This window comes from Miniopterus natalensis, chromosome 16, assembly GCF_054644295.1.
Source record: "Miniopterus natalensis isolate mMinNat1 chromosome 16, mMinNat1.hap1, whole genome shotgun sequence".
In the NCBI taxonomy this organism is placed as follows: domain Eukaryota; kingdom Metazoa; phylum Chordata; class Mammalia; order Chiroptera; family Miniopteridae; genus Miniopterus; species Miniopterus natalensis.
The window spans coordinates 18,134,401-18,160,320 of record NC_142096.1 but is presented as its reverse complement, the minus strand read 5'-3'; the positions used below and the strand labels follow the sequence as shown (position 1 = coordinate 18,160,320).

General features: G+C 38.5%; 1 protein-coding gene across 1 annotated transcript in view; it reads right to left on the bottom strand.

Annotated features, from left to right (window-relative positions):
• XKR4 (XK related 4) overlaps positions 1–25,920 on the bottom strand; it is a 219,030-nt gene that overhangs the window by 72,742 nt on the left and 120,368 nt on the right. Inside the window, exon 2 of the mRNA XM_016207741.2 lies at positions 10,965–11,164. Within this exon, the coding sequence (XP_016063227.2) occupies positions 10,965–11,164 (200 nt within the window). The remainder of the gene's footprint in view (positions 1–10,964; positions 11,165–25,920) is intronic.

Sequence of the window (25,920 nt, the reverse complement as noted above, 5' to 3'; positions counted from 1 at the left end):
AATATGCTGGACTTCTATAAAATGAAAAACCCCTCTGTGAAAAAGAATGTCAAGAGAACAAAATGGCAAGTCACAGACTAGGAGAAAATATTCATAAAAGATGCATCTGATAAAAGATTCTTATAAAAAATATACAAAGAACTCTTAAAACTCAACAACTAGATAATATGCAATGCAACTAAAAAATGGGCCAAACACCTTTACTTTAACAGACATCTCACAAATATATAAAGATATATATATGTGGCAAATAGCATATGAAAAGATGCTCCACATTATATGTCACCAAGGAAATGCAAATTAGAAAAGCCCAAATCCAAAACAGCATCAAGGAAATACAAAATGCTACAGTCACTTTGAAAGATGGTTTGGTGGTTTTTTACAAAACAAAACATACTCTTACCATATAATCTAACAATTGCATTCCTTGGTATTTACACAAAGAAATTTTAAACATATATCCACACAAAAACCTGCACATGAACATTTATAGCAGCATTATTTGTAATTATCCCAACTTCAAGGCAACCAAGAAGTCCTTCAGATGTGAATGGATAAATAAACTGTGGTACATTCATACAACGAAATATCATTCAGTGCTAAAAACAAATGAGCTATCGAGCCATCAAAACACATAGAAGAATCTTAAATACATATTATTAAGTGAAAGAAATCAGTTCGAAAAGGCTACAACTGTATGATTCCAACCATATGACATTCTGGAAAAGGCAAAACTATGGAGTGAAAAAAGATCAGTGGTTGCCAGAGGCTGGGGAGAGGGAAACATAGCACAGAGAATTTTAGGGCACTGAAACTACTCTGCATGATACTCTGTCATAATAGTGGCCATGTGTCAGTATAAATTGGTCCAAACCCATAGAATGTACAACACCAAGAGTGAACACCAATGAGAACTATAAATCTGAGATGATAATACTGTGTCAAATTTTGGTTTGTCTGTCTGGTGAAGGGCGTTACAAAGGGGAAGGCTGAGCATGTGTGGAGGCAAAGAGTACACGGGAGCTCTTCATACCTTCCACTCAGTTGTGCTGTTAAATTAAAATTGCTTTAAATAATAAAGTATATTTTTAAAAATGAAGAAGAGATGGCCACCAATTTTAGAAACCCTATGCTTTGGTAATATAAAATATCTCAACACTTATGATATGAATACTAATGAGCTTGTGGGGAAAAGATTAGTTTTGATGTCTAATGGAGTGAAGATTATATGCTTAAAAACATTAACAAAGACACTTAACTTTTTTCTCATAAATGCATATTCTTTCAAAAAATATTAAGGCTAAAAGTACTTTGTGCTGAAAATATAGGTCAGTGAACAGAGCAAAGCCTAAGCGGCATGTGCTGGAAGATTTCTGAGGTTTAAAAACCCTCTGGGACAACAGTGAGTTTAAGGGACAAGAGCCCAACAAATGCAATGGGCATTGGCTCTGGAGGGCTTGAGTAACCTGAAGCCACACGGAGAACTCTCGGGAGACCAAGTTAATATTTAACTTCAAGGTTAAGTAAAATGAGTTCAAATTGGTCTCCAGCCATTTAAGAGAAAAATGAAATGTAAATGTGAAACCTCATTTCTTGGTAAATTTAGGAACATTTAAGACAGGAAGGAAGTGAGAAAATGACACATATGGACCGCTGAGCACCCTCCTGCCAGACAGGAGGTTTGGGCTCTTTACATTGTTAATCTGGTTTGATTCTAACACAGAACTGCGATTTAGATCATTAACTTCCTTTCCAGGCAGAGAAGTTAATGCTCGGCGTGGGTAAGTGACCCACTTAAGGCTACAAGTTGAGTGAGAACGTGAAAGATAATTATGACAATTGTCTTCATTTTGAGGTTCTTTAGCGATGGGATAAAGCCTGGGTCATGGGGCTCTGGTCCCAGCTCCACCTGTTACTGGTGGTGTCACCTCTGTCAGCTCACACTAAGCTTTGCTAACTGCCATGGGCGGGGCGGGAACTTGATTAGAGAAAGCCCGGCCTCTCAGGTCTGTCCTTCAAGGCTTCACCACTGTCCAGTGTTTGTTTCCATCCTGCAGCGTGTGCTCGCCGCCACTTCACTCATTTCATTCACCTCAGAGTCTAGAAATTTTACCTTGCTATCACTCATTGCACTCACTCTTTAAGGTCCGATACTTCTTCTTTCACAAAATTCCCTAGCGTCTGAATTTGACATAAATATCTCCGTCTGTGTTCACAAAACATTTCAAATTGAAATTCACTTTAAATCATTTTCATAGATGCTTCACTTTTTTATTTTGATTTTTAAAATCTGTGCATTTATTTACTGTCATTTAGTCCAAAAGCCTATGGTAAAAAAAAAAATCTGTTTCTTGTTTACATCCTTGGAAATGTGTTTTAGAATTTTAAATTTGAATTCTCACTTAGCATTTTAGCTGACAAAACTCTGGACGTATCTGCCTTTCGTAGAAGCGCACACACGGCTGATTCCCACATTTCAGCCCTACGCCGAGGACATCATGCCCTGTGAAACTGTCCGAGTGTTTGAATGGATAATGTTGTGCATGTTTGGGAAGCTTGGGAGCTCTTGAGTCTTCTTAGTCTCGCAGGCTCTCAGACTTTTCCTACAGCCGAGTGGAAAGCTGTGGAAACTTAGGTTCACAATGAAAATGCTGACAAAACCTCAGGCAGGCAGTGTGCTCAGCAGGCCCTGTCCCTCAGCAATCAGCGGCTCATTGTGAGCCTTGAGGAGCGAATCTCCATGTGGTTTATTCTAAGCAACGTTTACATACCAATTGGATCAGTCGCTTTTCCCCCCTCCTGCTTACATCTGGCTCCCCCAGTTTGCAGGGCTCTAGATCTGTTGCATACATACCTACACACGCCATGCACAAGCAATACATTAAAAAAAAAAAAAAAAAAAAAAAAAAAGGCCTTTCTTGAATCATTTAACAGGAAATGATCCCAGTTCTTTATTCCTGCCAAATCATCAAGAAAACATTAGTTTACATGTCTAAGGAATGCTTTAAAACTCAGTCTAAGTCCAATCTGCCTAATAGATGCAAAATAATTTCTAGAACAAAAGGAACAGTTTAGGATGGCAGAAGTTTGTCTATAAAGAACAGGCTTTGTAGTTTCATAGTGAAAACTAAGTGGTTGGGGGAGCTTTTCTCATCCAACCAGAATCAGGTCAGAAAATCCTGATCATGGACCCATCTGTGGCTTCCTAGAAAAAGAGCGGGCTGGGAAAATAGCACAGTAAGCCGTTCTTGAATTTTTTATTACGTTGACCTCACCTTGTCCCTGCTCAGTGAGCATTTTGATTACTATTCATGGCAGTTATTCTTAGTGTTTAGAAATAATAGTTTAAGAATGTCGATATTCATTCAGCCAAAGTAAACACTTGCTCTGAGTTTGGGATAAAGGTCAGGTAAATGGCAAATAAATGTGGTTTCTGTTTCTTTGAAGGTGCAAAGGGCTGAAAACCTACTGAAATATGGGGAGATTGGAGGTTGGCAAAGAAAGGCATGAGGAAGGCAAAGGAACAGCGAGTGTTTGGGGACACTCTTTGCTGCAGACAGTCTGTTACATGTGCTCTGTTCCCAATAGGGTTGTACCGACTGCTCTGCACCTTTCATCAGGTCTCCCCCCTTCAGAGCCAGGCATGTGCTGTTAATCACACTATCTGTTCACTCACACACAGCCCTATGCCTGAATATGCCTTGGAGCTCACTCACAGCTCATAGGAAAGAAAGCAAGGGAGAGGGAAGGAATACTGAGTGGAAAAATACCAAGATGTGTGCTTGATTATTGGAGATAATTAAGTAGAACCTAAAAATAGGCCCTTATTTCATATTATGTTCAAAATGATTCAAATTCAAAATTATTCACAGCTGTGCTGAGGGCTGATCTACCATACAAAGTTGATTTCAAGCACTTGAATCAATCATCAGCAAATGAAGCTTCTCTCAGTTCTTCTAAGTATGACTTGGGGTGGTACCATGCTATAGAACGTGAAATAAAGTGATCAATATTATCATTACCCCATGACACTTCATTGTTTATTCTGCCAATACTTTTCAATAGGGTAGAGCAACGTGGCCAATCCAGCATGTCGGTTTTGTAAGTCTCTCCTTACAAAGTTGTTGATGGTGATGAGTTTTTAAAACTCAACTCCATTAATGCATCGATTAAGCTGACTGGTGGTTGACTATTTATTGACTTATTAATTGGTAATCTCACATATTGAACAATGCAAAAACACAGGCTGAAAAGTAAGAAATACAGGAAAATGGACTGCGCTTCTTTTAAATCATACATGCAAGGATTTACCCTGCAATGAGAGAGAGCTTTCAAGTATGAGGAATACATCTTAGTATGTGCTATAAATAATACCAACATCCCCACTGTGTTGAGGACACGATTATCACCTGCGCTGCTGAGCAGACATAGGCATGGACCAAACCACGGGCCTCCACTTTCTGCTTTCATATCGCTCTCTCTTCCTTACAGGATATGACAAAATGTTAGGCTTCATTTATGACCCAGTTCTAAGGCTACCTTTTTCATGAACACTTCCCTGATTTTCCAACATTTCCTGACATCCATCTCGTTAAAAATTCATGGCTTTTCTATTTTCTATGTACCATTTTCCATAAGAGATCATTCTGTGTCACCAAAGGGCCTTAACAATAGGACACAGCACAGTAAGTTATAATAATTTTTTTTTGTCTTTCTTTTCCCTCAGACTGGATTCTTTGAGAGCCTGCGGTATGCCTTTTTTTTTTTTTTGTATCAATCACAACTAGCATAGGGCTTTGTCACATAGCAGGCATTCAGTCTTCCTTTCATTTAACAAATATCCATCGACTGCCTACTATGTGCCAAGTGTGAAGGTTCCATGCTGCCAAGAAGGAATGTGCAATGGCCTTTGAGTGCTAGCACCATCCCCAGCATCGCCCTTGTTCGTGTGCCTCTACTGACTTTGTCAGCGCCTGGGAGGGAGGGCAGGCTGTCTTTCATCCCTGCAGGGCTTTGCACTAAATGCTATGCGAGACAGTTAATATATTTACAAAGTCCAAAGAAATCACAACTGTCCAATGGAAAGGCTGCTGTTTCATATTTTTTTTATGGTTTAGCTCTTTACCAATTTCCTTCAGCCAGAATTTTGTTGTGAGTTCTGAGGAATTTATTCCTGCTTTCTTCATATTTTGGTTCAAATCAAAAGTCTCTGGTGAAGCTGTTCTTAACATTTCGTTTTATCAGTAATGATGTGCTGCTGCTTAATAGAATAGATTTAATAAAGTTTGTACAGCTGGATACAATGAAGCTACAAGGGAAGGAATTAGAACACTTCTTGGAATTAAGCCCTTCACATTCGAACAGGTACCATTAAGAGTTTCTTCCCACATCTCAAGAGATTTGCCCCAACCTCAGTCCTTGCCACATACATTGCTCTCGCTGACCTCCTGTGCATGTGGACCAGAAACGTGAGACGTTGCAGGATGCTTCTTAAGAAATGGACTTTAAAACTGCCAGTTTGACATTATGGATCAAAGGCCTTCAAACCTGACTTGCCCCGGAATCTAGTAATTACACTTTTAGGTATTTATCTTTGAAAAATAATTAAGGCTATCTGCAAAGATTTAGTTCTTAATGTGTTTACCATGGGGTTATTTATTATAGCAAATATAGATGATGACTTATGATTTTAAAACCGGGGGCTTAGAGAAAAAGGATAATCCATATATTATGTAGTTGTTAGAAATGGTGTAGAATTATATATATTGTCACGGGTGTATGTTCATGATGTGTTGTCCAAAAAAAGGAGGCTGCAATACAGTATCCATATTTTAATTCTATTTTAACATAATATATGTTAAAACATGAAAGATGTTTATAACGGTAAGCAATAAAATATATGTCAGCCTTAATTACTCTTCAGTGGCAAGATTTTTATTATTTCTGAGTGGCAGGAAGGTGATTTTTATTTTGTCTTCTTTATATTTGTGTTTTCTATTTTATCTTCAATAGCAGGTATACTAGAGAACAAAAAGTTAATATTTAGAATACCCCAAATATGCAGAAGTGTTAAAAATGGCATATTTTTGAGAGAGCTTTTACCAACTGTGTTATAACGAGCCACCTTTCCGGTGAGATGGTGGGCCCTGCAGTTGAACGTGGGTAGCGAAGGTGGAATTGATCAGAGACTCATGTGTCAGGTAGAGTGATGGGCTAGATGCCCTTTAACATTCCTTCCAACAAAGAGTCTGCAATTAAGTCAGAACTGCCCATAATGAACTATTAAGTAAACGCTGTATGGCCCCTTTGTGGAGGAAGGTGAGCTTAGATATGCCCTAAGGGCGCCTCTTATTTTATACTATTTCATCTAGAAAATGGAACAGCTCATTTTGGAATACGCCCAGATAAACTGTTTCTAAATATGTTTTGTCACGTTGTTTATAGTGTCACATAAACTTTTAATAAAAAGTGAACTTCTTTAAGACAAATTTTGCAGAGTTTCACACAACATCATGCACACAATAGACAGTCAATAAATGTGTTAATTGACTAATGAAAATAGCAACTGCAAAGCAGACAGGTCTAAAGGCACGTGAGACACCATCCCACGCACAGACTGGCACGCTGGCCTGCACTTCTCCTCCCCAGCAGAAATCCAGAGATGGAAGGACTTGGGCCTGAAGGTAGCTGGGTTTCTTCTCTAACCTGAGACAAGTAAATGTAGCTGGGTGTGGCTCTACCTGCTTTACTACAAAGTTGTGCAACTCTAAATCCAATGATTTTGGTCTTGAAAGTCCTCATCAGGATATGACAAATGAAGTGGTTTTCCCACTTCAGAGATGTCTTAGTTACACGACTTAGCTAGGGACAGTGTTTGCCAGATGTATGAGGACAGCCCCTTTAACTCTAACTTCCCCAGCAGTCTCATGGGATGTAAGGCAGGAAAATAATAACTAGAAACTCCTTCCTGCTCTCTTTTCTCTCTCTTACAAATTATTCACAATAAATTGTTGGCAAAAGGGGCAACATATGGGTTTTTAGAATATGAAGAAATCAGAATAGAAGTAGTTGTAGGTGTGTTTTCCTACTTAGCAAAGTCTTCCTGTGGGAAGGCATTTGTTTGTAACTCACTCTGCACATGATAGCAAAATGCACTTTGAGTGCAGAATGAGATTTTCCAATAATGGTAAATAAAGGTAGAGATTGGAAATGAACTAGAGCTATCAGGAAAAAGTGGGAACATTTGGGTTGGTACACTGGGAACCACTCTCATCTGGTAAAGCGATTATTTTGTTTTATCTAGAATCAGGGATGGGGAACCTTTCTTCTGCCAAGGGCCATTTGGATATTTATAACATCATTCTCAGGCCATACAAAATTATCAGCTTAAAAATTAGCCTGCTATATTTGGCCAAACATTTAACTGAAGTTATTGAATTTCGAGTCCCGCCTGAGGTTGCCTTGGCAGGGCCAGACCAAATGATTTCCCGGGGCATATATGGCCCACGGGCTGGACATTACCCACCCCTGATGGTTCCTCTACAAAGGAGGGTTGTTTCTGCATGATGGCCCCCTGTGTGGGCATGCACACCTATCAGAGCCAGGAGACGGTTAGATGCAGCCTGGGCTGTGTTTACACACTCTGTGCAGGTTACACGGTTTGCCCTGGTCCTGCACAGCATTCCTCAGGCCGCTCCCTGTTGGAGCACGTGGAGCCCGGCACTGAGCGATGGTGGGTTGCTAAGGAAAGCCTGTGGACCACTGTTTGTAAATGAGTCAGTATCTTCTCTGCCAACTCTGGGAGGCCTTGGGCCATATCTTCCTGTTCATGTGCTCTTTACATGGAGAGTAACAGGAGTGCCGTCGCCCATAGCTGCTTACCAGGCAGTCTTTCTTCCTCCCTCTCTCCCTCCATCTCTCTCCCCCCTCCCCCGCCGTGGGGATACGGGACTGGACTGGAAAACCATAACGAGGTGTAAACTGGAAACTCTCTGACCACGGGGCACTATACCAGGGGCTGTCTTATCTGCTGTGCCATCTCAGCTGTGCATGCACAGTTGGGCCTCCTTGAGTGTTTCTCATACTCCAGAGTAGGGGGTTCCTAGGGAAACTGCAGATGCAAAGAGCAGCAGCTATGTCTAAGGTGACAGTGTGGAGTGAAAAAAACTGGATGTTCATGTTCAAGGTTCCACTCTTCCCTGATTGCTGGTCTCAGAACAGGAGCCAAATTGGCCTTCCTGGAACAGCACAAACTGAGAAACAATTACACTTGAACAGTTCTCCACTGAACCTGTCAGCTTCCAGCACAAGGAGGGCTCTCTGATTTAATTATTCAATAAGTAAGGAGAGCTGAGGAAAGATTTTCACAGTGAACAGTATCGTAGGGCTCCATCAACCTCCATAAGAAGAATACAATTTTTAAATGTAAGTTTTTAAATGTCATATTTGTTTGGTTTTCTTATTGGTTTTCAAAGAGTGTCCTTCAGAGAGTAGTAGATGGGTAGTAAAGTCAGGTTAAAAAAGCAATTTTCTTTCTATCCTAAAAAATAATTTTAGACATAGTCATATATGAAAGCGACTTGCAGACTAAGGACCACTCTTTATTTGCTAAATAAGAATATTTTAGAGATTTTAATTCAGAGCTTTTTGCAAATTCTCCACAAGTTTCATGCCATGGATTATTGGCATTCATTGCACAAGTTGTGTTTTTACTCATAAATCCCAAGAATCTTCTACAATAACGATGTATGAAAATATATGTTGGACTAGGTTCCATCACATTAATTTTTCTTTTTCTAGAGGGGAGAAGCTCTGTTCTTATAATTCACATCAATTTAATTTATAAGCTGGTTCCTTTGTCAGTGGGGTCATATATCAGAGGAGGGTTGAATTTAGAAGCTCTTTCTGAAGATAGGTTTCTTTTCAAAATGCAAAAGGATTTCTATAACATTGCCTGATGCGAGCGTGAGCTTAGCAGATAAGTTGGGGATAACTGATGTCAGGAAAGAGTCACAACTCTAAGAAACATACATTTTGATTCTTATGTTTTGGGTGAATAATCTGATAAAAACTAAGGATTATCTTTTTCCTATTTTTTGTTTTTTGTATAAAACTTTACATAAAACCCTCAAATTGAAAAGGTGATCTCATTTTCTTAGACCCTCTCTCTCCTTTCCTCCTCTAGCTCCATCATCTTTAGGATAAAAGCTTCTCTGTAATGTTCTAAATCATTTAGAAAACTAGCAGAGACACTCAGTGATCTTGGGCCACAAGAAGGTGGTTTGCAACTCTCCACATTTGTGCTACAGTTTTCCTTTTCCAGAGAGTTCTCACTGTGTAATGATACTAAGAAGTGGCCACGTTGTTCTGGAGATGAGCACTGGATTCTTTGACAGAGGTTTTGTTTGATGTTGCCTTTCAGATCATATGCTCACTTACAGACCATTTTCTAATGCATAGACCTGGCCCTATGAGTTTACTGGGCATTTATTGATGCAAAGATGGAAAGAACGGTCATCTAGTTTAGTTTGTGACCTTTACATTTGAGAAACTGGGGCCCAGAGAGGTTAAGTGACTTGCACAAGATCTCACAGCAAGAAACAAGATAACCAAAGCCAGAACCTCCCTGTGCAGCTTTCACTGCTAAACATAGTCACCCACAACCAAGTTATAAGCCTTGCCTTCTCCCACATTTTCTCTTCTGTTTCCCCAAATACTCCACTTTCTCTTTCTTCCAATTTGCTTTCTAACATTTGAGAATCACACCCCATGGATTTTTGGGATGCTTGCCTCAAACATCTTAGACCAAAGCTACTTCAGCGTGGAGCCGGGCTTGAGCCAGGAATTAAAAAAAAAACGGGTCACTGGCTACCAGGACACCCTCCATCTTTCTTTTCCTTCAATATGCCTCTTAAATTAAAGCACTCAGCCTAAGCTAATGTGCTGCTTGTTATAAAAATTTATAAGGATACTGTAGAGATTCCCCAGACCAATCAGATCAAGTCTCAAGCCAGAGCATGGTTAGAACATGGCAGGAGCATGTGTGTGCATAGAGGAAGCCTCAGCGGCTCTGCTGAAGTCGACACAAAACGAGCACATCATGATCCGTGAACTGGTTAACAGCATCTATTTAGTTACAGAATTGTCACACTGCCAGGAAACTCTTTCTTTAGAAAATGGTTACCTATCCATCACCTATCTACTTATTTATTCACCTCTCTACCCACTGGTCTGTCTAATCTTTCTTGCTCTAGAAAATATTTGAGCAGCAGCCCTATGGAAACATCAGAGCCCTAAGAAGCATCAGAGCAAATCTGTTATAAACGGAATAGTCTTACTGATGAGATTATCAAACAACACAGCAAAACATAAAAATATTAATCTGATAATAATACTCATTTTATAAAATGTAGTAGTACACAAACAATATATTGTTAAATGATATTTTCCCATGTGAGCTTTTTTTAAATATTAAACTAACCCCTATCATTTTCTTTTAATCTCTTTTTCTTAAAGTCAAAAGAAGATGGTAGAGATTGTCCTAATATCCATATAAATATAGATGATGATATAGATTAGATATAGATATAGACATGAAATTAGAGAGAGAGAAAGAGTTATGGCTATTTTTCAGTTTCAGTTTTTGAATATTACTCCAGCATACAAACCAGAAAGCCTTAGCTGACTGTATTCTCATATTGGCCAAGTGTAAAATTATAAAATTTCTTTTTCCTACACAGAGGGCAACTTGAAGCCAAAACCAATTGTCTTTCTATAAATTAGACCTGACAAGTGAACAAAGGACAAAATATGCATCATTCACAAATTCCGTGCCAAACAGCAAGCGCGCAGCAGGAAGCACCAGGGCCTGTGGCAACAAAGGGCGTTAGAACAGTTCCTCGGACGTGACAAAAGTAGCCAGTCAGTCTCTCCCCAAATTCCGAAACCAAATCGCAAGCCCTTACCTTGGAGGGCCTGTAAGCTATGAGTCTGTACGATAATGCAGAGCTGCAGGACCAGCTGAGGAGCACTTTCCAGAAAGGTGGCTAGCAAATGCAGCATACTCACGTCTGCATACTCATACACCATTTTCCAGTAAAACCGCCACCGGTCACTCTCCCCACTCCGTCGGCTTCGAATACCTAAGTATATTGTGTGGAAATATCTAGAAAGAAAACATGGAGAGTAAGAAAGAGATGAGTGATGCTTTATAATTCAAACGCCGAGGTTATTATTTTTTTCCTGCAAGCCACCATACGCAAGCACACACAAAAAACAATTACTCTAGTGGCTTCTATTAAGACCCAAAGTTAACTGTTGAAGAGTTCCCTTATTCTTAAATGTTCACTCTCAGACGTCACTGCAATTTTAGTCCTCGTGAAAGACATTCCATTGGATTGCAATATGAAGAGTGAAGTGACATGTGTTAGAAACTCTGGTGTGGAAGAGATTTGCTATTTTGAAAATCTACACACACTCTGTCTGCTCAGTGTCTCCATGGGCTCGAAGGTGTTCAGAAGATGGGTTTCTCCCAGGGCACGATGCAAGTCTGAAGTACTACAATGTATGTGCTTGTAAACACTCTTTATGTCTTTTAAAAAACTTATCATTGAAAATTTAAAACATATGCAAAAGGAGACAAAAAATAGTATATTGAATCCACTGTACCCTTCATCTAGATTAAGTAATTATCAATACATTGCCAATCTTTTATCATTTATGTTTTTACTCCCTGATACCAGATTATTTTGGAGCAAATCCCAGGCATCATATTATTTCATCTGTGAGTAGTTTATTAAAATAATTTACAAACAAAAATTCAATACCATTATTATACTTACAAATAAGGATGGTTTGTAATATTATCAAATACTCCGTGTTCATATTTTCCTGATTATATTTTTTACAGTTTGTTTGAAATACAATCCAAACAAGGCTCACACATGAAGAGTATTTGATATTCTTAAGTCTTTTTTTTACACCATGAATTTCCCTTCCATTTTTTTTCATTTCTTGCATATTTTCATTGTCTTGATTTTGATGATTGAATTTGTGTGGTGTCATTAACAGATCTGTTCTTTGTGTTTTCTTCAAATGGGTAGTTAGTGTTAGAATTTTGAACAGATCCAAGTTTGGTCATTTTTAGCAGGTGATGTCTGGGACTTCCTTGAGGGCTACTTTTTTGAGGAGGCACTAATGTTCTCTTTTATGATGTCATCATCAAGTGATGATCATATCCTAGATAACTTACTCATTAGGGGTTGAAAATTGCATACATTCTGAGCCTGCCCCCCCCCCCTTTTTTTGGCTAGAATACTTCTACAGTCCCTACATCAATATCTTTACAGCATGTTTGCTTGTCTGAAGCTTATTATCTAGTAGGTCCTTTAAAAAGGTGCATAGGGACACTGTTCTCGGAGTTCTTGCATATTTATAACAATACATGGTTATCAATCTTGCCTTGGGTAAAAATAAGGTTTCTTTATGCAGTTTAAAGGGACTTTCATGAAAAAAAAACACATGTTCTTGTATCACTCCAGAGCTGTGGCTTGGTGACCAGCCCAGAGCAAGCAGCTGGTGTTACCTTTCTTACAATTCTGTGCCTTTTCACAAGCTCATTCTTCTCTCAGAATAACCCTGGAATAGCCTTTCCTGCTTCTCTGACTGGCAAACTTGTTTTTGAACTGACAGTATTTGTTCAATCATCACCAATAATCATTCACTCTTCCATACAGTTACTTCTCTACCTGTTCGTATTAGTTGTTTCGGGCTGCTTTAACAAAGCACCACAGGCTAGCAGCTTAAACAACAGAAATATGTTGTCAACCAGTTCTGGGGGCTAGATGTCTGAGATCAAGGTGTTGGCAGGGTTGCTTTCTTCTGAAGGCTGTGAAGGAGACTCTAGTACAAGCCTCTCTCTTGGCTTCTGGTTTGCTGGCAATCTTTGGCATTACTTAGATTGTGGATGCATCACCTTAATCTCAGCTTTTATCTTCACATGGTGTTTTCTCTCTTTTTCTCTCCCTCTGTGTGTTGGTTTGTGTCCAAATTTCTCCTTTCCATAAACACACGGTCCTACTGGATTAAGACCCACCCTAAGATCTCATCTTAACTTGATCATCTGCAAAGACCCTGTTTTGTTTCCAAGTAAGGTCACATTCACTGGTGCAGAGCATTAAGGCTTCAACATTCTTTTAGAGGGGCACAATTCAACAGATAATACTCTTCTGTCAATGTTCAATATTGTTCACCCTCTGACTTCTCCTCCTGTTTGGTGATTTACAAATCTGTATCTCCCACTCCAACCCTCACCAGAGATCCAAAACTGTATGTCCATCTGCTTACCCATATGTCCATTTACTTTCCAGATTTCCCACAGGTATATGAAAACAAACATATTCAAAACACCTATTATTTTGTTTCCAATTTGTCCCATTTCCTATACTGATAATCCACACACCATTCATTTGGTTATTTAAGATAGAAGCCTAGGGGTCATGCTAGGATCTTATCCCTCTCTTACCCCCTGTATTTGATAAAGACTATCTTCTGAAACTTTTATCTTCTTAATATGTTTTTCCCCCTCTCTTTCTAAAGTCTGCTTTTCTGGGTTTCTGTTTTGGTTCTGTAACCTACTACTACAGTATGACCTTAAGCTTAACATGTTTCTATCTTAGCACTTCCTTTCGTTCAGAAAGAAGATAACAGTACTGCTTGTATAGGTTTATCTGAGAATTAATAAAATAAAAATGAAGGATTTAGCATGGAGCCCGGTAAAGAGTAGACAGTCTATAAATGTTAGTTCCTATTATGAATCAACTTTGAACTCTCTAATGGGCTCTTTCCATTATTTCTGCATGCATAAATTGAATCCAATCTCTCTCTCATCTTAAAAAGCTCAGTGATTCCCCACTGCTTAGAAGATGTGCATAAACTCGGGCAATGCAAATATAGACATTTAATGCTTTTAATTTACCCTTCCTAACCTAACCTTTGGCCTCTATTGCCTGTATACATCTTACGTCCCTATAAGATTCAAGCACTTGCTGCTCCTTGGCTATGAATTGACACCTCATACTTTTGCTCCTGTGGTTCCCTTGCCCAGAAAGGATGCTTCTCCACACCCTTTATCACCCTGGAATTTCTACCATTTCATGACTCACTTATCACCTCTCCTTCACCCTTTCTTCCCCACTCAGGTAGAACTGACATTCTAATGTCCATGCTCTTTAGAGTTCTACTATACTAGTATTTTATAGTGAAATGTGTGTTAAAATGGAGAAGTGTGGCTTGGAGTAAACATAACCTTGACTTTTAGTTGATATAATATTGACATGGTACAACTTATATTCAAGACTTCATGTAATTAAGAGACTACTGGTAAAAATCATTAACCATATTTTTTAAAAACAGACTAACAGAATATTTGTTCTTATAACTTAGGAAATTGTGATTATGATTGAATCAGAACCTTCATCCTAAATCTTGATGGACTGATTTTATGACAAATGAGGAATGTTCCAAGTGAGTGTGTGTGTGTGTGTAATGTTTTATTCTTTTTAAAAGACAAGATATTGCCTTGCAACTTTTAATCCTCACTTTAGCTGACTTATGGACATTTATAGTTTTAAAAGTGAACTGAAATACCCATGGACCTGGGGCATCTGACCCATCACATCTTTTCAGTGGCAAAGTGGAGAGGGAGGAGAGTACAAGGAGTTGGTCCTCAGGCACCTCATTACAGCTCAGGGTGTGCTGTGTTCCTGGGTGGCCTTAGGTCCTTGTATGTTACAGAGGCCAAGTTTACCAGCACCATTGAATGACTAGAGCTGTTCAGGTCTAGGTGCAGTCATTTTCATTCTCTTTAAGACACTTCATCACTGTTCAGATTATTGTTTTATTATAATTTTATTGTTTATTTATTAACTCATCCATTCTAGGAGAAGAGATTAAGTTGTGTTTCTTCAGAATCTTGGCAGAATTAAGCAATATAAAATATATAGTGTTGTGAAAAGATGGGGAACAAAAGAATGGGAGGTCTAGATGGGTCAGGTCTAAAATCTTTTAGTGCCTGTGAGTAAGAGAGCTTTATCATGAGCAGCAGTTCCCCCTCCCTTTGCATCACGAGCCTGGCAGTCTTCACTGTCCACAGAGGCCATCAGTGGTGCCCTGTGTAGCAAGATTCTGAGATGGACACTATAAATGTTGGCCTGCCCCAAGCTTACAATTGCCGGTTTAGTGTAGACTTTATCAGGCTCACCCCAAGCACCTAATTTCTGAGAATGGAGAGTTGAAAGGCTTCTGGAGGTTGTGTATCAGTTCAGCAAGAGCAAAGCACATGAGTTTCCTGTGCTACAGACAGTACTTGTCCTAAGACCAGAATGTTCCCTCCTCGGGGAAATACAGCGGCTCATGGAGATGAGTCCAGGAAAGTAGGAAGACCTTTCTCTATCATTACAGACGTAATCATTTCATTATCTTACTTGTTCAGCAACTTGTGTTCTCAACTGTTTTAATGCCCCAGGGAAAGTTGTCATTGGCTGTAAGAATTTAGCAAACAGGATGTGCAAAAACAATGTGTTAAACACAGCAGGGGGCTGATGCACAGTCCAAACAGTCTAACAGTATGTAGAGTCCTGTTCAGGAAGACCACACTCAAAGTTTCTGTGACCACCTACCAAGCTGGTAACTATAGAGATTGTGTCCTAGGAATTGTGCCCACAAACAAAAAGTTCAGTGTTTCCAATGCAAAGTCCCCTTCACCTAATGTAATGAATTCCTTTACTCATTCTTCATTCAACATTTATTGAGCACTTATTCAGAGATAGGCACTCCTCTCAACTCTGAGAATACAGCAGGAAATGAAATAAACCAAGAGAGAACTGGGCATGTGCCATCATTCTTCCAGGATATAATTTGAGCTGTGCTGGTACTTTATGAACTAAAGTTATATGCTGTGTCTTGGACTCAATTCAGCAACATTAATGGTCAGTGCGACTTGATTTTGAAGGGGTTTTTTAGTAAGTTATCTTTATTATTTAAAATATTACAGATGACCCCCTTTTTCTTCCATTGACTCCCCCACCCCACTCCCTCCTGCACCGCAGACCTTCACTGCACTCTATCATAGAGGACAATCCAACTGATTTCATGCTTTATTTAAAGGGTAGCTTTGAGGAAAAATAAAATACATCCTTATAGGCTTTTCCCAAACTTCTTTTACGGTTTATGGGAACGTGTTCATGTTGATGTATTAAATATTAAAACCAATGCAAGATTTAATGTAAAATGTGAGATTTAATTGAAATTTATAGGGCAGCTTTTCTTAATTTTTGGTCTAACGCATAATTTTTAGCATGTTGCACAAATAACAGAAAACTGCCTACATCCTTCTGTTGTTTTAACATTGCTCAGAATTAAAATTAAACTTGCCGACATTAAAAAAAGATGTGATGCCACCAGACTCGAACTTCCAACCTGGTTTTGAATGTAGCTGAGGGGCAGTCCATGGAACTGGCCCGAGGAAGGTATGGCGGTGTATGTGAGCAGTTTTGAGGCTGTGGCAGAAGGCACTCAGTCCTGTGGAATGAATGCACATAATACGGTAAAAATAATTAAAAATAACTTTCTGCCTAAAATACACTGGTACTGGGTAAAACGCTTTATATACGTTTTCTTAGTCTTCTCAGACACTTTATGAAGGTGCTGTTATTTACACCTTTTAACCTATGAAGAATCTTTGCCATAAGAGGCTGTGGTCAATTAGGAAGGTCGCAGCTAGTGAGCAGTCGAGCTGATCATGGACACCATGTTTGTCGACCTCCAAAATCCATGCTATCTAGACACAGCCAGACCCACTTTCAGAGCATCCTAAGTTATTAAACAATCTCAGATTTCTAGTCCAGGAAAATGTGTCAACTACCCATGACTAAATTGCCACTGGTCTTATATTAAAATGTTATTTGGGTTAGAACTAACGAAGCCCCTTAACATGGAGTTGAACCTGATATACTGTGTGGTTCAGAGTAGCCTTCGAAGTGTGAGTTTCTAGAAGGCAAGGCTGGGATTCTGATCATGGGTCCTAACACCAAGCAGTCTGCTTATCAATATCTGCCTGAGACAATTGAATTTATTTATTGATTAACTTCCTCACAAACAAGCATGACCTTTCTTGAGCATTTAAAAAATTGTCTATATAATCCAAAATATCCAAAAATCATACCCAAAGGCTTGATATAGCTGAGAAGTCCCAGACTTCAAGTGTCGAGTGATTCTGCTTGACTCCCCTCACCTCACTGAGTCCTGCCTCCCAGCCTCCAGTCCAACTTTACTCTAGCTCTTGCTGAGTTTGTTAGTTTTGCACAAGGGTAACTGGAGAGCACCTTGGTGAAGCTGCAGTTTTTTTCTCCTAATCTCTGTCCTAGGACTATTTACCCTTAGGACCACCCTTGACCAAGGAGGATCAGAAGAGTCATTGAATTAAAGCTCTCCTCTTGCCTTTTCTAGGCATGCCCAGCTCCAGTTGCTCACAGTGGTGACCAGAATGACAGAGCATCTTGGGCTGGTGGGCCTTCCTTTCTTGTCTCCCTTTCTTGCTCCCTGGGACCACCTCCCCAAATAAACCACATGCATACTCCCTCTTGTCTCAGGCTCTGCTTTTTGGTAGATTCAGGCTAAGACATTTACGACACGTGAATCTAAAGCTTTATTTTTTTCTCATCAAAGATTGTGTGGGAGGAAGGACTAGGTAAGTAACAGTTGCCCAGATTAAAGATGCAAATTTTAAAACAAAATTTAGGAGAGTAATTTTTAAAAACAAACTGTTTTTTTATTTTTAGGAGCAGATGTCTCTAAAATCCATCTGACTTTCCATTTTCACCATGCCTGACGAAATTCTTACATTTTTTAAACTTATTGCTCAATTAATTTTGTCATACTGGGCACGCCAAACCCCCTCTTTCTGTAATCAGTTTGTGTTTTCAGGCAGCTCAGGCAAGAGACAATTCAGGAGACATGCTGTTCATAGCAAAAGGAAGACACTTCATGTTGAATATGGCAGCAGGGTAATCAAACACTACATGTTTGACTTTCTTATAACACAGTGAGGAAAACACCCTGTGTTTTCTGTCGAGAATATAAAAACTACTTATCCTATTTTCAGGAGGGTCACAGGTTTCAGAGCTGAGAAAAGCTACCAAAGGGTCTCTCTTTAGAAAACCTTCATCCAAGGTATTTCAACAATGTTTTCAGATCATGTGAACTTTTCAGAGCCATCCCCTCATATCTACCTGTTTACTAAAATACCCATTTATTTTATCGTTGTCCTTCCCACCACCTACTAATTCTCTTTCATCCCCTCCCCTTTCCCTCTCTGCTTTCTACTAACTTCTGTCTTTTCTCCACATTAATATTTCATATGATACACCTTCCTAGATGTCTTCACTCTTCCCAGCATAAAGAGTCAATGAAGTGTAAGAAAGTATGGCCCAGTGAATTTCTGAACAGCTTTCATTACACATTTAAAGGACTGCAATTACTAGTTGAGAAACATGGCCTTGATTCATAAAATATCATAAAGGGATATTAAATTACATGCAAACCCTCTCAAGATGAAAAAAGAGCATAAGGAAAGTATAAGAACCAGTGAAACAAAAAAAATGGTATTTGATAAATGGGGTATTCTAATTCAAGAGTCCAGTTTGGGCTCCCGAAGCCACATGTTGACATTTCCGTGAACTATAATTTCTTTGCTGTTAAAAGGTAAATCTTGGTGGTAAGAGACACTAAGGGCCATCTCAGTGATGAGGCCATATTGGCTCCCCATTTGCTATTTCCCACTGCATTCATGAGTGGATGGGCAGTCACATCCACAGAGCTTGACATGATGCAACTACATCATATAGAAATACATCAGACCTCAATGTAATGTAAAGTATATATTTAAAAAACATCAACATTTCCATCCCAAAACAATTGCAAATTTAAGATTGTTCCCTTTATGGGGTTCAACTATGAAATAGATATGTTCACTAGCTGGTTTGTTTAATATTAGCGTGAATGTTCGTTGTGAACCTAATATACAAGGTAGGGCAAATATAGGTTTACAGTTGTGAGTACATGAAACAGAGTTTACTCTTGTATTATTATTTATTAATCATATGAACACTATAAACCTACTTTTGCCCACCCCTATATTTTGTCATCTCTTCTTGAATCCTTCTAAAATTAATTAGAAAAGAAAAATATACTTAAAAGTGACATAAAGGACAGTTTGCATAAAGCTTTTCTCATAAAGTCTTCAAAACTCTTTAGGTTTTAACACATTTTATTTATATTCAAATTCAAATGAGAAATTTTTTTCATCTTAAAACGAACTGAAGTCCCCACAGAATAAATTTTGTTACTTATGCCTGCATAGTAAAGAAGTGGGAGATTAGGGATCAGAATCAGATCTTTCAACCTCACTATCTGGATACTCAAAACAGAGAGATTAATGGAAGTAATTCCTGAGGGCAGGATGCCCTGGGAGCAGAATCAAAGGTTAGTTCAGTTTATATAATGAAACCTAATCCATCAAACTTGAAATAAATATATAGCCAAGTGTACAGGAAACATATTCTGTTTTTGTTTTCTGATATAGCATAGTCAAGCTAACATCTTCCAAATGGACTACTCTTTGAGGCTACTAGCCAAACCATAGCTAAAATTATGCCTCATATCTTTTCCTTTGACTGTGCTTTATTTAGATTTTTTCAAATCTCTTCAATATGCATTTATTTATCATCTACTTTGTGGTATCTAAATATGTGGTAACATATTTTAAGAGATACATAAAAGAAATAAAAGATTTATTTTTGACTCTCAAGAATCTTTTATTCTTATTGAACACATAAGATATATAATTGTCATTGACCCTATAGGATCATGTGCTGTGAAAGGTGGTAACATATTTGTATAGGAGGCCAAATGAAAAGCTTTTAAAGTTTGATAAGGTAAGGGAAGGCTTTATAAGGTTGTGCAAGGTAGCAGTAAAAGAACAGGTTTTTGTGTTAGATCCTGTTGAGTTTGAATCCTGGTGCTGACTCTTACCAACCTGTGATCCTTAGAAAAGCTATTTCCTATCCCCTAGTCTCAACCTCCTCCTCTGTAAATCAGGAATAAACATATCCACTTCATTGGGGTATTGCTTTCTAACACAAGGTCTGACATATACCAGGAACTCAATAAATAATAATTTTCTCCTAAATTGAGGTAAGTCATAGTAAAATGTGGTAGAGTTGAAGGGGAAAGTATTACAGGTTCGTAGAATACAGAGCAAACTTTCAAGGTCAGAGGAAAATGGGACATCTGTAAAATAATGAGTGTGTCTATCTGGGTTACAGAACTATGGGCAGATGAATAGATAGGAGCAGTAATGTGAAGACCTTGGGGAATTTGGACTTGTAAATAGCAGGGGATGTGTTAGGTTATTCAGTAGGATCTCAGCTCTTAAAGATGCAGCCTTTCTATATTAAGGAATAACTAAAACCTCATATTATTAACTCTTGTTTTTTGACTCAGTTTGAGGTAGTTTGTTCTTCCTTGATTCTTTTATGTCCTGAAGAGTAAATGAAGGAGAGTTGTTGCAAAAATGGAAAATAGATTTGGCCAAGCAAATTCAGCAGTGAATGCAGATGAAAGCAGATAAAAAAATACTTTTGTAACATTTGAAGGAGAAGATGGATGGAATAGGTTAATGAGCTAGATAATGAAAGAACGAAACAGATTGGAGAGATATTTGAATGTTGTCATGTTTAAGTGATGGTTTGGATATACAGGAAGGTGAGGCTGGGGGAAATATCCAGAATGACTCCTGGGCATGTAGACAACTGGAGGAATGGTGTTGCCTCTCAGTAGAGAAAGAACCCTAGTTGGGAAATAAGCCAGCGTGTGTGGTGGCACTGCAGGCCAAGAGTTGATTAGACACTGAGACTGAGAAGCCTTTGAGCTATACAAGTGGAGAGGTCAGGTAGGCAATTTTGTATTTGTACTTGGACTTAAAGCAGTGGTTCTCAACCTGGGAGTAATTTCTCACTTCCCTCTCCTCGCCACTCCCCAGGTTGCATTTGTCAATGCCTGTAGATGTTTTTGTTTTCAGAGCTGGGAGAAGGAATATTACTGGTATCTATTGGGTAGAGTCCAAAGATGCTGATAAATATCTCATATCGGCCACTACCCCATACCTCCCCACACCAAAAAATTATATGGCCACAAATGTTAACCGTGCTGAGGTTGTTGGTTCTTTGGGGGCAGAGGTAGAAGGAAGAAGAAATTCTTCTTAAGAATACTTGCAATGTGATTCCATCTAAACAAAATTCAAAAACATCCTAAATTAAGCAATCAATTTCTTAGTGATATAAGTATGTGGCAAAACTATAAACAAGAATGTAAGAACAAAGCACACAAAATTTAGAATGAAAGGCATGGGATTGGGCAAAGTCAAGAGGAGATTCAAAGATTATGAAAAACATATAGGAATTTTTAATAGGTGGTGGATTAACAAATGTAAGCTGAATTATTAAGTTTTATACCATTCACCTAGTTTATCAATATTCTTTTTATCCTTACAACACATAATAAGAAGCAAGGTAAAAAATCGAATGGCTAGGTAAGAAAGGATGAGTCTACAAGGAAGATGGAAAATAACAAAAAGGTAAAAAAACCAGAATGTGATGTCACAGAACAGTAAACAGTCACTGTCAACAGTAGCAAACACAGCTGAGGCCAAGTTAATAGGACAAACAGGTTTCCATTGAGCTCACTCCATGGAACTCACTGATGATCTCAGAACAACTTCAGTGAAGTAATTAATGAGTGAAGTGTGTTGAGGAGAAAGTTAAAGTTAGCAAGTGAAACTGATGAGTCCAGACGACACTTTCCAGATGTTATGCTATGAAGAATACCAGAGTGAGAGCTGACCAGCTAGAGATTGAATAGGCTGTTGAGGAAACGTTTTGCTTTATTTATTTTAATGAGAGACATGAAATGGTTTAAAACTAGAGAGAAAGCATTTCACTGAAAGGGAGATTTTGGATCTATACAGTAGAAAAGGGGATATTTGGTGGTTTAGGCTTCATGGGAAAGCAGGAGAAAGCAATGATCGGACACAGAGCCAGGTGGAAGGATTGGTCCCAGGTAGAGGGAAGGTCAGCTCTGCTCTTTATGAAGAAGAAAGTAAGTAAGTGGAGGGGAAGATGAAGACTTAGTGGAGGGGAGCTAACGGATCCTAATCCTACTCTTTCTGTAAAAAAAAGGATGTTCGAAAAAGATAAAAGAGGTGGATGTCTGAAGAATATGGAGAATTTTCGAAGTAGTCTTTTTGGACACAGAATAAGTCAATAAAAGGAAAAGAGTAGGGTTATAAAACAATATTGGGGTGCAGAGTGGGGAAGGTGATCACAAATTTCTCATGGCACCAATCTGTCTTGTTGAAACCACTGTGGTGGTACTTGGTGGTGCTCAGCTGCTCTGGTTCAGCTGAAGGGCTAGGTTCATCCAGGATTGGGACTTTGCCAGATGTACATGACAGGAAAAGAAAATATCTTGGTAAGAATGTTATGCCAAAGTAAAGAAAGGAGAAGACTCACGGTCCTTTTATTCAAAGAGGTCATGGCTACCTTAAGTTTAGAGAGAGACACACAAATCAACAACTATGCTAGGAAGCTGACCTGGAAGACACAAAGAAGGACGTGTCCTGTGCCAATAAGGGGATCACATCTGACTTTGTAGAAGAGATTAGCACTGAGTCTTGGTAAATGATGTAGTATTTATTATATAGGCAGACTACCAAAATAAGGCATAATGGAGTCAGGTAAGGTTCAGTGGAGATGGAAAAGAAGGGTATGTTCCCCCAAAATAACTTTAGGATTTTAGGGAGACATAATGTAACACAATTAATGTACCCATTATTTAAATTTTTTTAAAAATCTACTTTTATGAAAAGAAGCCCAACCATTGTGTTTTCATAGTATTTGTACAAAAAGCAGAACATTCTTCCTTCCTCTACCCTTTCGACAAAAAAACCAACTTCTATAACTTGGAGTTGCTGACCCCAAATTTGTACGTTGGTTCAGTACCAGTTGGCCATTTTTTGATAATATGGTGAGTAACCTAATCTGTTCTGAACTCAAGTGTCTCCCATCATTCCAGGTAGTTAATTAAGGACTAGGCAAGTACATTAATTCCTGTATATTATTAGGCCAATTTCTGAGCCCAAAGGGTGAGGTACTGAAGTTACACAGAAGGTAAGCAAGTGGTCTGGCTTTTGCTTCTAAAAATATACATTGTTTGAACCTACTGTTAATTCTGTTGGTTTGCGCTGTTAAAACACTGTTTTTCAATGACTGTTTTTCAAGTCAATAGATAGCCTGGCATAACCCACTGCAATGCACTGGCTTCTAGGTTCATAAGCCCTTGTTTTCTGCAAGAGACAGCACAAGAGGATTAAATGCAGAAATGAGAGATGACAGGGGGAGAAGTCAGTTTCAGCTTTCCAGGCAGAAATTGGGGGGAAAGTCATAATAATTGCCACTAAGGTTCACCTTTATTTTACTTCTCCAATTAATGCTAGCCTCTCTTGTACACACTGCTTTGCTGAGAGGTATCAATTATGGGTCACACAATCATATAAACATGAATTTTGTTTCCACCACTGCCTAACTGGGAAAACAAGGGGAAATCATCCCATTTTTCCAAGTATTTTTTCTTTATTTTTAAAATAAAAATAATAACTTATAAATGAATATAACTTTAGCCCAATGTAGGTCTTCATTATTTTGCTGTATTATCTTATGTGTTTTTATAACACTTACCATGAATTTCAGTTAGTGCACTTAGGTTGTCTTCCCCAGTAGATTGTAAGTTTCTTAAGAAGAGGGATCCCAACTTATTCATTTCTGTAGACCAGCAGCACATATTACAGTTTTTTGCCCATGAACTAATGTAAAGTGGAGAATTAATTATTTTCACATTTTACCCTTCCAACAGAATGGCCTTTGGGAGCATGGCAAATGATTTCGGTGTACTAACATTTCAGTACACAAGAGTGCATGCACTCAAAGAGTGATATATTTGACACATGAAATGAATTTAGGTACTTAAATTTATATTAATAGTTAAGGAACAATGCTTTTGTCTTTATGTAGTAAAACTAAAGTTCACCAAAGAATCAGAAATTGCAAAATGTACTTTACTTCTGAGTACCAAGTACAAACTTAGGATTGTAGGTTTTCCTTTCCTTTTGAATATTTCTTAGGAAAAAAATAAACAGGAAAAATAGGTAATATAAGAATTTTTTTTATCTGACACAATAATAAAATTTTCCAGTGTATTTCTTTCTTTCCTCTCTCTCTGTAACATAAGATGTCACAATGACCTTACTAGTTTTCCATGGAAAAAAATTAGATGCAGAGAGAGCAAACTGCCACAAAGAGAAAAAGAGTGAACAAAAGTCAGACAATTTACAATTTCCTGGGAGGCACCAATCTTCTGTTTTGACAATATGTACTGTACTAGAACATTCTTATACTGCAATTTTAATATTGAAACCGAATTTTATTATTCCCAAGTGCTCTTTCTTCTTGTGGGTCTATATTGCCCTATTTGTTACATCTGATAATAGAGAAACTTGTAACAACTCTTTTCCTGCAAAGTGGGAACCAGTGTCTTGTGTAAAATATAAATGTCTGATAGGAGCAGACATGTTCATTCCTAGAGAAATGGTCTGTGTGTGTGTCTTCCCTTTCAGACTGTAAGCTATTTCAAGCCAGTAACCATTTGTTTTCATTTTTGCATCCCAAGAGTCCAGCACAATGCTCAACATGTAGTAGGTTCTCAATAAATATTTCCAGATGGAAAGCATAAATTCCATTTCCCAATTCTGAGAATTCTTATTTCACGAAAAGGCAAAATTACACATCGCCTACTCCCTGGTTTGGGGCCCTACAATGAAGAGGTATCCTTTGTTTTTTGTTTGAGGTTAGAACAAACTGCTAAAGAGCACAGAGGAGAGCCACTGAGGTCAAAATTGTTTTGTTTATACCATCATAGCCTCCTGCACTTTTTCCAGTTAATAGCAGGTACTCCACAAACACTTGTTGATATGAATAGAAAAAAGTCATTGGATTTTTACTTTACTCAAAAATAACCATTTATTGACAATCAAGAAATTTATCATGTTACTTTTGGCTTCAGTAGTCTCAGGATTATCTGTTATTTATGTACCAATCTGTCATGATTCAATAAGATGAAAGAGATGGGCCAATGATTCAGGCTAGTCAGGGTAATTTTTTAGGAAGATGTTTACAAAATAGAGATCACCGTGCCCTTTTCTTAGCTCCAAACCTAAAATGATTCAATATCAGCAAAGAGATAAACCCAAGCCAACTTAGCATCCAGCCAATTTTGTAATAGCTATAGTCTGACCCTAACCATTAATTCTAGTAAATGGGATTATTACTTGGTCCCTATAAATAAATTACGTCTTGGTACTAAATTTTCAGGAAATGGTTTCCTGTTTTCTTGTTGTTTTTTCTGGATTCTTCAACTGCATCTCCATTGTATAAACATCATCCTCAGGCTCAGAGTCCTGTTCTGAAGTCATTCTCTGTGGCGAGGACTCTGCTCCTTCCTGTGGACCTCTTTGCCAGCAATTAAGTCTGTGCTGCTGAGTATTTCCATAATGTTTTCCTGACATCATGCTTTTCTTGACTACCTGCTGCACAGATTGTGCACAGCAGTTCCTGTCACCCACAGCAGTGGAATGACCTCCAGATATTGAGCCTTTCATCACTGCCTGGGCTGAGCGTGGATGAGACCAAGGTCTGTCACAATCACTGGAAGGCTAGGGCTGACTTTAAGTGAACTCTCAGCTGAAAACTCTCC